The 12,336-nt window shown below is 35.2% G+C and overlaps 1 protein-coding gene across 1 annotated transcript; it reads right to left on the reverse strand.

The window, feature by feature from the left end:
* Window positions 1–119: 119 nt before the first annotated feature.
* On the reverse strand, window positions 120–11,366 carry gucy2cb (guanylate cyclase 2Cb). Its single transcript, XM_079477223.1, has 27 exons — window positions 10,839–11,366; window positions 10,258–10,370; window positions 10,102–10,169; window positions 9,793–10,008; window positions 9,588–9,709; window positions 9,330–9,432; window positions 9,058–9,163; window positions 7,959–8,094; window positions 7,798–7,880; window positions 7,504–7,618; window positions 7,354–7,435; window positions 7,105–7,207; window positions 6,909–6,971; window positions 6,744–6,815; window positions 6,553–6,657; window positions 6,376–6,462; window positions 5,498–5,630; window positions 5,130–5,267; window positions 4,361–4,449; window positions 2,979–3,070; window positions 2,658–2,813; window positions 2,385–2,577; window positions 2,139–2,313; window positions 1,868–1,966; window positions 1,640–1,734; window positions 1,479–1,555; window positions 120–976 (listed from the first exon to the last, which is right to left on the reverse strand). The coding sequence occupies exons 1-27, from the start codon at window positions 11,041–11,043 to the stop codon at window positions 787–789; spliced, it is 3,216 nt and encodes a 1,071-aa protein (XP_079333349.1). The 5' UTR covers window positions 11,044–11,366; the 3' UTR covers window positions 120–786.
* Between the last annotated feature and the right edge of the window lie 970 nt (window positions 11,367–12,336).

Raw genomic sequence — 12,336 nt, forward strand, 5'->3', positions numbered from 1 at the left:
TCAGATATCAAATCAGTACAAATAAGACTTTTTCAGAAAATAAGGTCTTTGAAAAAGTCTAAAACTATGTAAAATATTTCTGCATCTGTACAGTGTATTTAGAGTCACAGACTGTATGTAATATAATGTTTATTTTCATTAAATATTTAAAGCGATAGTCCACCCCAGAATAAAAACATTGAATCAAATGTATTACTCAACCTCAAGTAGTTCCAAACCTGTATAAATTTCTTTGTTCTGTTGAACATAAAGAAATATATAGAAGAATGTGAGCAACTGAGATTTCTAGGGTATTAATAAATGTTAGTCAAAAGTGCCTCAGAATTGTTTTTTTCCCAAATTCTTCAAAATATCTTCTTTTGTGTTTAATATACTTTTGTGTTTAATATAAAAAATATACTATTGTAGTCAATCGTGCCCCAGATATCTCTAAAATGTTTCCAAATATCTTTGTTTGGTGTACAACCAACCAAACAAATGACAACGTAAGTACGAGTAACTCATGACAGAATTTTTGGGTGGACTGTGCCTTTAAGTATTCCTTTGTCAAGGAAAATTACAATTTTTTATTAAAATAATATTAAATTTAAGCTCAAAATCACTGATGAAAAGAAATGCTATAACTTGATAACAATAGATACATTAATAAATAAAATTATTTTAATCAAATTAAATACATTAAAAATAAATGTTATAATGCAAGGATACAGTATGTATTTTGGAGTATGTCTAGACAGTCAACAAGGGAATGCAGTCCAAATATTTATGTGGTAGTGTGTTATGTTCTTACAGATATGTACTGTCAGTGGCCAGATGAAGATACTCTGGCTGCTCTGTGCACTCCATCTCAATTTCGTCTCCAAGCCTCTTTTGGCGTGTTGACAGGGTTTTTCTTTTCCGCATGCTAGTGGGACGCTTCTCTAGGCAATTCTTGAGCATTTGAGCCAGATCTTTTTCAAGGTGTTGCATGTTAACTCTGTTAAGAGGAACATTTAAAATGTAATCAAAAGCACTATTTATTTAAAAGGAGATTTCATTGTAATTTTAAACTTCTTTCAGTTATTTTATGCTAGTAAGCTAAAATGTGACCAAATCATTCTGAATGCACACTGTTCAAAAAATAATTTCACAGAGTTATTCATGTGATTTGTTTACAGATTAAAATATTTTATTGACAGATTTTTCATGTATTTTTGAAGTACGGACAAAAACCGTCAAATGATAGAAAAAGAATGCAGATGTACAAAAAAAATAGGAAAATTCTCGTTTTTTACTGGATTTTTTACAGACTATTTTTGAAATACAGTAAAAAAACATCCAATTACAGAAAAAGAACGCAAATTTACAAGGAAAACACTGTCATTTTATGGTTTATTGCTAACTTATGAATAAGTCCTTCAATATATCACCCCTAAACCAAAAATAAGAGAATTGAGAACTAGTTCTGAATAACTACGACCATAAAACCGTAAACTCACGCTGTTGGAGGCGCCTGCAGGTTATAATCTTGCCCTGTAACTCCCGTCAACCAGTACGTTGTTTCTTTTCCTTTTCCCTGTAGTGTATTTGAGATCATCAAACTGTGACAGTGAACAGTGAACTTTGGCACAAGGTTGAGACAATCCAGAAAGTGTCAAACCTTTAAATACGTTTCTCCTCTCTTTTCATACTCAAACTTGCAGTCTGTGCGCTGGAGAATGCTGATGGTTGACTCGCTCACATGAATCCTCAATGCTGAGGTAAGGAGATGAGGAGTGGATAATAAGAGTCAATGTAGTATAATATAACATAGAAAGAACACATGAAGGTACTGAAATGCTTTACAAAAAACAGATTTAGTTAATGTGGATTTGCTCTCACTACTCACGTAGACCCGTGGACTCCATACGAGATGCTATGTTCACAGTGTCTCCAAACAGGCAATATCTGGGCATTTTAATTCCCACAACACCAGCAGCACAAGGACCTTTATATATGTGAAATACACATTACAGATATAAATGGGTCATATCATATATTTCTCATTATTTACATGCTTTTAACAATAACTTATGTATTTTAAACAGCCAATTTATGCTGCTGTGCAAAATAACTCCTTTTATTCTTTAAAAAAGACTGTTACAATGACCATGCATCACCTGAATGCACACCAATACGGATCCACACTGGCAGGCCGGGCAAATGGCGTAACTGAAATGTGCCCATGAAGGCCAAGATATCCAGAGCCATGTGGCAGATATCCATTGCATGTCTGTTTCCATTCCGTCGAGGCAGACCAGAGACCACCATGTAGGCATCACCAATAGTCTCAACCTAAAACGAACACAGAAACCCATTAGCTGCACTCCAGCAGGTGATTGAGGCATCACCGCAGCATACATTACCTTATAGACGTCATGATTGTCAAGAATGCTGTCAAAGTTCTTGTAGATGTCATTAAGCATGTCAACCACCTCCATAGGTGTGCTATAGTAGCACAATGCGGTAAAGCCTACAATGTCACTAAAGTAGATGGTGACCTCTTCAAACAGCTCAGGTTCCACCATTCCCTTTTCCTTTAAAGAACGCACAACCGGTCTGCAATACATCCATTATGGTGAGAGTCACTATTGTTGTTCAAGTTTCTACATTCTATTGTTCTTTGTGTATTAACTCACCCAGGCAACAGCATGACATTTAGGTAGTCTGCTCTATCTCTTTCAGTCTTGTACAGAGACGTGCGTTCCTCAACCAGACACTCCAAGTTGCGGGAATACATCTGCAACCTCCGAATCAGGTTTTCCATGTAACTCTCATCTGCCCGGTTGTCTAGACTATTAAAGACCAAGCGAATCAAAGTTCAATGAATCATTCAGAGATTCCAACCGTAAAATTCCTACATTTGATTATCAGTTTCATCTAATGCTCTGATTCATATTTCGTTTGTATTTAGTTTTCTGTGTGATGTTTTTGTTGGACAGATGCATGCAAGAAGTGACCTGACAATTTTTCTCAGTGTGATTTCTATCTTTTTGAAGTCTGGTCTCCTGTCTGGTTCCTCGTCCCAACAATTTCGGATTAGCATGCAAACCTATAAAAACAAAAACAAATGGCTGTGTCAGGGGCGTCGATAGACCCCTTTTACCGGGGCAACTGCCCCAGTATAAATTTCAAATTTCAAGTTGAAGTTTTATTCATTTACATTAATAATAGCGGCAAAAACAGATCTATATGCAACGTAGTAATATAATTCACCCTTGTAAAAGCAACATTTCAACCGGTCCGAAAACACAAACTCGTGCCATACTTTTGTGCAGAATGCATGTTTCCTTGCCACAACTTCAGAGCCCAGTGTACACGCAGGCACATTACAGAACTATTGTAAGTTTCTAAATAATATCGATCAACTTATTTTGACTTGATCATTAATGGCCCCTAAAGATGGATATCAGAATTTGTTTGTGCAAAGCAGGGAAATGGAAGCAGAATGGAGATGATGAGTTTGAGGGAGGTAAGACTTAAACAACACTGTACATCCCCAGCCAGAAAGGTCTCAGATATTAGAGGAAAATGTCTCATGAAAACTCTGTCAAGTCTTTGTCAACTCTATAAAATTGCATTGTTGCGTAGAAAAAACATTTGTGTTCTGTACTATTTGGAATTATTACAAGCTCTAGTTTAGGACATCACATAAAATGTTGGCAGTACCTATGGCAGAGATAACTATGTGCTATTAAAGGCAGTACAGTTAAATGCAGTACAGTTCAAAAAGTGAACCAACTTCGTTTGGACTTGGCTATGAATTTTTTTTAAAGATAAAATATGCATCTTATATTATTTGGAGCCATAAATCGGCTTGTTTCTTGAAATATTGTAGTTGTAAATTCTTGAAAAGATGTATTGATTGTTATCATTGTGTAATGAATACAGATGTGGAAGAAAAATATATATCTGCTGTAATTTTTTCCATACAGTATGTAAACATGTTAATAAAGTTTATTTTAACTGTGTTGAAGATACTTCAATTTAAATGTTTACCTTCTCCACTATTGTCGCACTGTATGAGTAGTGGTTTAAGCAAGGGAAGCTTGTATAGCACATTGTGTTGCATACTTCTTGCACACAGCAGGTTTTTAAGAAAAAGTGGTAGAAAAAGTAATAGGGGCCTGTGCCCCAGGAGAGCTTTAGGTCTAGCAACGCCACTGAGCTGGGTAGGGAATTAGGCTGTAATACATGTTTGCCTAGACTTTTCTTTAACCAGCTGATTTTTTTATGAACAAAAAAATGTTTATTTGTGTTTTAGTGTCATTATATTTCACTGTGAAATTTATATTTTATATTATTATTAAGTCCAAAGTCTACATAGAATGGCACGCTTTACCTCACATTCTCTTTCACCTGCATTCTCAAAGTTTAGATCAGGTCTGAAACAAGAGGTCACACAGGGGTATTGAACTCTGGCCAGCTTCTCTGTTAAAGGAAAGTTAGGGTTAGGTTATGATTTATTGCACTGTATGGCATAAATATGTGGTGGCATGATGATGTGCAAAGCATTACGGTAAAGTCCCCAGTAGGGGTCACTTGGGTTGTGAAGGAATTTGTTTGCTTAGGAACGAAATTTGGAATCTATTAATTGGTGTCAAGGACACTAGTACGAATTTCAATACACACTGCGTGTATATGTACATTTTTATATATATATATATCCTGATTACAAAAGAAGTCGTAAATATTTTAGGTAACCAACTTCCCAAACCCTAAAAACAAGAGCTTTATGAGGTTGCAAAGGAACGATAAATGGCTACCCTAACCCCGCCCCTAACTTAGCATCACCGGGGAAATGTCAATTCATAACAAAACACACAAATGAGATCTTAGGAAATAGGAATTCACATGAATGATCCACCTTGTAAAATAGGTATGAATTCCCATCAGATTGCGTTGATATATATTTATGAAACATATGAAAGATAGGCCCCTATTGCGTATTACTTTAGATTGAATGTCGTGCTGGGTGACACGAAATATTGTCGTACTGACTGACACGAAATAAGAGATTACAGATCGTGACAATATCAAGAATTCCCTTCAGACGGTGTTTGAAGATACACAGATGTTGTGGCCAATTAATAAATATTTATTTCTCTCACCAGCACGGTCGGAGCAGCTGTTTGTGTAGAATGTGCACTTCCTCATCATGATCTCCTGGGAAATAATAGCAAAACTGTAGACATCTCCTTTCTGAGAGATTCCCTGTTTCCGCAAGTGTTCGGGGGCTGTCCAAAGATCTGCGTGGTATAGAGATGCAAAAAAGTGTCAAAATGTGCCAAAAAGGGCAAATAATTTGCCAGCCAAATAACAATGTCAAAATCTTAAATGCGGGATGTGAGTAAGTTGAACAGTGCTCACTTACAGCGGTTTAAGCTGTAGCCCTGCTTGAAATGAATAGATGCTTGGACCCGGAGGCAATATTTCTCACGTCACTACTTAACAACCGAATAATAAAGCAAGATTTTACCTTTACTGGGACTGAGAATCGTATTGACGCCAAATTCTGCAATCTTCACCACCATACGGTTGTCAACCACACAGTTGGTGGATTTAAGTCGGCCATGGACAGCAATGTGGCTTGCATGGAGATAAGACATACCCTACATTAAGACAGTTTGCCCGTAAATAATTATGCATGACTGGTGGATATATACACATATATTCAATCAATCAATGACAAATACAGTTAGAGATTATATAACTCAAAAATGTAATGAGATAAATGGAAAATGAAGCTGCCATCTCCAAACATCTCTGATAAAAATGTATTGACATTGACACACAATTATTAGGGTTTCATGTATGCTTTCTGGAATCTTACATCTTTTTTTATACTTTTTTTAACAAAATGGCTTGACACATTAATATTTAAATTGTTTACATTATTTATTTAGGTTATTTATATGTATTTATTAATGTTGGTTTTTCAAAAAGTTGGCTACCGAACAGCACTGGCCTCCATTCACTTCTATTGTATAGACACAAAACCAATGCAAGTGAATTGGGGCCAGTTGACAACATTCTTAAAAAGATCTTCTTTTGAGCAGAAGAATGAGGTTTGAAATGACAAGAGGGTAAAAAAACGATGACAACTTTTTTGGGTGAACTATCACTTTAAGGCTATTGCCTACTTACAAAATAAATTGTAATGAATGAATAACAAATATTTTCATCATAAAGATATTTGAGCCATAATCAAAATGTATCGCATTGCTAAAATAGATTTATTAATAAACTGGCCATCCATCCATAGAAATACGTACAAATTAGCATCAGTTATACATTATATAAATTTATGTTTGAACAAAAATAAGCAAACATCTATGTCAATTCATATCTATTTACCTTTGCAATGTCATACATCACAGAGATTTTATACTGCCAGTCCATGAAAGTCCCATCTGGGTATGAAATCTTTTCATTAAGCACATGCTGAAAAACAAAATGTATAAGATTTTGGTTGTGAAATAATGTAATAGGCAGCATTCTTAAATGTCAGTTTTTGGAGATCTGCACACTCACTCTTAGGGATCCCCTCTCTCCATACTCAAACACTCCAAAAACCTCATTGTCAAACTTGACTGTCCCATAGAATTTGGTCAGGTTGTAATAATCAATTTTCAATAGCTGAAAAGAAAATTACATTATGTGGGAACGGCAAGTTTTTAAGGTAAACTGATTCGAAGGCAGTGAAGAGAAGAAAATTCCGCTACCGCATTGAGCTCTCTCCTCTGTTTCTCAGTGAAGCTTCCATCTGTGTATTTCAACTCTTTAAGTATAACCATCTAAAAACAAAAACAAAACTCCATGAGTAAAAGAGCTGCTGATTTTTTAGGTTAAAGATCAAACAGTTATGAAATAATTTTGCATATTTGCACCTTTTTATCATAGCGTGCACGGCGTAAGTTGTAACTATTGCTTTTTATCGAGTCTTCTTCAATCTAATGACAAAACACAATGAAAGTATCAACAAACCATTCATATAATACTGCAGTGCTTGTGCAAATAACAGCAATACACAAATCTGTAACTTTTTGTTAAAGATACATCATTAGAAATGACCAAATGCATTACCTTCAAACTGATCATATTCCTCTCGTTCAACTCTAAAGGTGTGATGAGCTCTGATGGAATGTGAGACCATTTCTTCTGCATGTTACGATACGATCTGTTTTGCCTTCAAAAGACGGACATTAACAATAGTCAACATCATTTCTTTACAGACAATTGTATGCTATACCTCATGTGCAAAAGCAAAATCAGCAGTGGAATTAAAATTGCAATAAACAAAGACATTAATAAGTGGATATGTATTTCTCAAACCAGTAAAAGATGAAGGCAAGTGTAGCCATCACTCCAACAACAGTTGCTCCCAATGATATTACAATATCCTGGATCAGCTGGTCTAAATCATGAAATGAAGTTAGTCGTGGCTTTAATACAAAAATGCTATTGAAAGATAACCAAAGTTACCGTTAGTATCAGGATGGTCGTCAGGTAGACGGAGCTGAGGCCAAATAAAGTCTGGATTGTTTTCCTTTAAGTATGTAACTTTGGTAGTAGTGTTGAACTCATAAAGAACTTTATACTAAGTACAAGAAAAACATTTACATGAGTAAAGATGACACAGAATGTAATTCTATGTTGTCGTTTAATGACCCCACAATTGATACAGAAAGTCTTCTTTTATTAACAAGAAGTAAAGATATGTGTGAGCTGATGTTTTATTATCTGATATTTACTGATATAGTTTATTTAGTGACCTACCTCATTTTCATTATTAGTGTATATCAGAGAAAATATCAGATCCCTGTCACCGTACTCATCCAGCTCATAATCCCCAGCGATACCTATGTGAAGATAAGTGTTGTCAGATTTACCAATGACCAAGTCAATGTGAAAAATAAAAGCAGCTTTTCCTTATTTACCTTTGAAAGACACATTTCTGAAGTAGTTAACGCTCAATGTCTCCATTTGCTGAAAGTCAGAGCTGGTAATGATATTTCTTATCACCTGCCCGAACAGCAGCACTGCATCATGATATGCTGCGATGTAATCATTCATCTGTCATAATAACTGTCAGTTAGTTATTGTAGAGATACATCAAGAGAAATTGTGCAAATTGTGTTGGATTTTTGGTATTAAACAAACATTTTTAAAGGAACAGTATGTCATATTTAATGCCAGAGGTTGCATATTCAAAAAAGAAAAACATAGCTTGAGGATGCTGTGAAGCAGCATTGAATGAAACTGCCGATATCAAAATAAATTAATAATTTCTCTAAATGCAATCATTGTTGGAAATATTTGGGATTACACACAAGTGTAAACAATATAAAACTCCAAATCTCATTATTATTATTTTTTTGTCATGAATGATTATTAGTCAGCCTTCATGTTTGTCACTGGGTTTTGCTAATATCTAACAAAATTAAAAGTATTAGGTGCTTGTTAACTTTGACCACACAGTATTTCATGTATTTCTTAGTTTAAGCCAGGACTATGATTTAGCTGAATTAAGTTAAGACAGGTCACACATTCATGTTGGTCTGGGACTAGCCTTAAGCCTTGTTTGTGAAACCGGGCCATTATGTTTTTCCATTTCCATCAGCGAATTTTGAAATCTGAGGTATCGTAAGGAAATGCAAAAATCAATCCTATTTTTCCTGGAAAAAAAACGTTATTTGCTAAGTTTTACAAATGCTATTTAAGTACAAATTTAATTGATTTACCCTCGGCCCATTAAAAACTAAGGAGCGGTTTCCCGTACAGGGCTTAAGCCTAGACCCTGACTAACTTAAATGTTAGAATGTCTTGATCGTAAAAAACTTGAACTGACATGTATATAAAATATATAATTTTTTTGTCTCAAGATGAAGAGAAGACAATAATGTTTTTATTTTGTAAAGTGTGTTTTTTAAAATGACTTAAATATTGACATTTAAGGTCTAGTCCTGGCTTAAGCTGATCTCTTCCCCTTTATGTTTTAGCCGGTCAATACTAATACATATTATAGTTTTTTCTTACCGTGTTGTTACCAGATGTGTCAATGGTATAATGTCTTGTGTTGGGCATTGTTAGAACCAGGACATTCCTCATAGCAGGGTTAGATGACCCCTTGTAATAGATGTCACTGTGAGAGAAAGTTAATATTGATTCTGACAACACAAGCAATATGATATCTTACTTCCCATTTTTTTGTCTAAAAATTAACACAGCTAGCAGGCTAATGATCAGTATTGAACATAAAAAAGTTACCCTTAACTGTATAAAAAGGTAGTTGAATGTGAATAACTGACTTGTAAAGATCAATAAGAAGAAAAGCAGTTTCTGGATCAGAGTCCATTTGAGTGCCATTCTTCAGATCCATTATGTCATCAGGCCTTCCGCATATAATAAACACTGTAAAAATAGATCAAGAGAAAAAAGTACCGTTTTATCTTTTTATGTAGTACCCTAAAATCATCAAGATACATTTACAAACAAAATTTGACAAAAGTAGTTTTTCTCAAATACTAAACAGGCGTTTAATGAAAAAGGCAAGATGTGATGCTCACAATTACTCGCCCGATCTTTGTTGTCCAGAGCCTCGCTGAGCTCGTCCTCTTTTCGTAGAATGACTCGCTTCTCTAAACTAGATGAAAAGGGAGCTGAATCCACCTCAAGAGCATTCATGTACCTATAGACATGTAGAAATGAACATTCTCAGCCTTACCAGACCCACAAGCAGTCATCGTGTGAATGTTACATAACCCTGCTTACCAGAAACAGTCCTCCGTGTTATTCAGTTTCTTGTATATATACACAGTTGTCCACGTGGGCTTGATATGATCTTCAAATTTCCAAAATGAGACGAAAAAGCTTGAGATTTTTCGCGCTGGAGGCAGAAGGCGAGTGAGCTCTCTTTTGAAGTCACAGGACAGTCCAAAGCTTCCAGCTGAGATGATGGGCATGTTGAGGTCCAGGCCAATCTCCACACTAGAATTACAATTTTACAAAAGTACTTTTCAAAGTACAGTGTACATGATCTATAAGAGACAAATCCCCCCCCAAAAGCAAATTCTCACATACTCAACCATTTGGAAAGTAGCATAGGTGCAGGTTGGTCCCAGGAGAGCACATCCCACCTCACCTGCATTCTAAAGATACCACAATAAACTGTGTGAGGACACTTTATCACACATTAGATTTAATAGTCTCACGGGTATTAAAAGCACCAGAACTAACCTTTAGTTCATTTAAACTTTCAACCCCCTCGCAGGCGCTACTGGTGCAGCCTTTTCGCAGGTAATAAATGGTTTGAAACCCTTTGAAGTTGACTGTTAAATTGCGACTCACACCTTGAAACAGAACCAAGAAATGAAGTGTTATACAAGAATTGTTTTTCAAAAGGGTTCAGTGCTGAAAAAACAATAGAAATGTTAATGCTTTTTCATTACTATTATGCAACATCAGCAGCCATCGCACTAATCGTATAGAAACCATCACAGAAATTCTAATGGTTTCCATTACCATTACAACACAATATCTTTTTTCATAAACAGCATTCCAAAATGATGATTCCTTTAATGGTTTCTACGTTTTTTTCTGCAGGGATTAAGCTTAAATGGTGTTTTGTAGGTTCCCATCAACCATATAACATGCCACCAACAGACCCCAACACATTCCCAGTATTGCAGTGTCCATTAGAACCAATGCGATTCCCGTTATAACCATAAAATGAATAAGAATCTCTGTGATTATTTCTGCTGGTTTTGTCAATAGAGCTCTGTCCAGTCCTTATTCTATGTGTTAGGATCATACATTACCGTCTTTAAAGTTGATTTCAGAATCATGTTCAACTGCTCTCAAAACAGCAGGCTTCACAAAATTGATGCTCCAAGGCGACACGTCGTCATCCAACAAAACAACGTTCATCATATAACTTCCATTGAAGCAAGACTGACTTATGAAGTGACTTTGCTTTAAGAATGTCCAAAAAACGCATACAAACAACCATCTGCGGCAATCCATTATTCAAATGTGTGTTCAAATGTGGACACAAAGCGCAATACATTAAAGGTGATTTGCAAGGAAATGTAAAGAAACAGATTCTGTAACGTTCATGTTTCAAGGACTCGCTTTGTCTGATTATAGCTATAGAAATTATACATGCAAATACTCGAGTAATGTTACTTGTCGTAATCCAGCTTTTACTCTGTTGTTTCCAGTATCTTTTGTCATGTTTCCCAAGAAAAAATTGTGAAGAATTGATTTATCCAAAAAGGAATAGCGGAGTTGAGATAAGACGACCTTCTGCTTTCATGTCGTTGACTGTGTTCTCACCTGAGCACGTTAATGAACAACAGGATCAAAGGAAGCGTCTCAAATCTGAAAGCCAAGTGAGCTGCCTACATAGATAGCGTTTTAGGCATCAGGTGTATTGCATTTTGTTCTGTAAGTATGAAAAATATTGTTTTTCATTTTATTGTTTATGTAGCTAGGTTATAAGACATGATCAGAATTGATATTAATCTTGCATTAACCTAACATGTAGAAATGCATATTAAATAATTGAACAATATCGTTTCTAAGGTAGCCTATATAAAAAGATGAAGTTTATAGTTTAAAGCATTATAATTTATGGTTATCTGAAATAACTCTCAAGGTCCACAGGTCTAATTTACATTGGTGAACATTGGAGACTAGTAGAGGAGTGAAGGACAAAGGTTGGTGTAGTTGGCTCGTAAATCCATCCACAATAAAAGCAGTCCTGTGTGTTTGCACAGGAAAACACTAACACTGATGGTACATGGTACATGTTTCTTTCCCACTTTTGTTTTTTGCTTCTGATGATCACAAAGACCTGAGTGTCACGTAAAAGCGTATAAAATAAGCAAATATTAAAATCAAGGCAGGTGATATCAGATTAATATGTAGGGTTTCCAATTTTCATCTGACTGCAATCCTTTTTTGTCTTGCTCCCTCTAGTGACTAAAATTTTCGACTTCTCAAATTCTGCATTTGAATAGTAAAATTATGAAAACAAACGGTTAATATTACACTGTTTTATATTTTTATTATCATATCATATAAAATAGCATAAGAGAGATTTATATTTTTATTTTCATTGTTATTCTCTCTTCAAAATTTTTGCCGTCACACCATAGGTGAAATCTGTATATTAAATGGGTAGTTCACAGACCCCTTTTAAATCCCTTAAATACTTCCATATTGAGTCGTTTTTTGCATAAACATATGATATGGAGAATCTGTAAGGCATGTTTTAAAAGTCATAAAAATGTCTACTTGTAGTAATTTACTCCA

This window comes from Barbatula barbatula (assembly GCF_947034865.1).
Source record: "Barbatula barbatula genome assembly, chromosome: 16".
Classification (NCBI taxonomy): Eukaryota; Metazoa; Chordata; class Actinopteri; order Cypriniformes; family Nemacheilidae; genus Barbatula; species Barbatula barbatula.

Coding starts and splice junctions, on each gene's coding strand:
- gucy2cb (XM_079477223.1), bottom strand. CDS start 11,043: ATGGATTGCCGCAGATGGTTGTTTGTATGCGTTTTTTGGACATTCTTA. Junction 9,710..9,792: donor AACACGGAGGACTGTTTCTG/GTAAGCAGGGTT, acceptor ACATGTCTATAG/GTACATGAATGCTCTTGAGG. Junction 9,164..9,329: donor CTTCTTATTGATCTTTACAA/GTCAGTTATTCA, acceptor TTTCTCTCACAG/TGACATCTATTACAAGGGGT.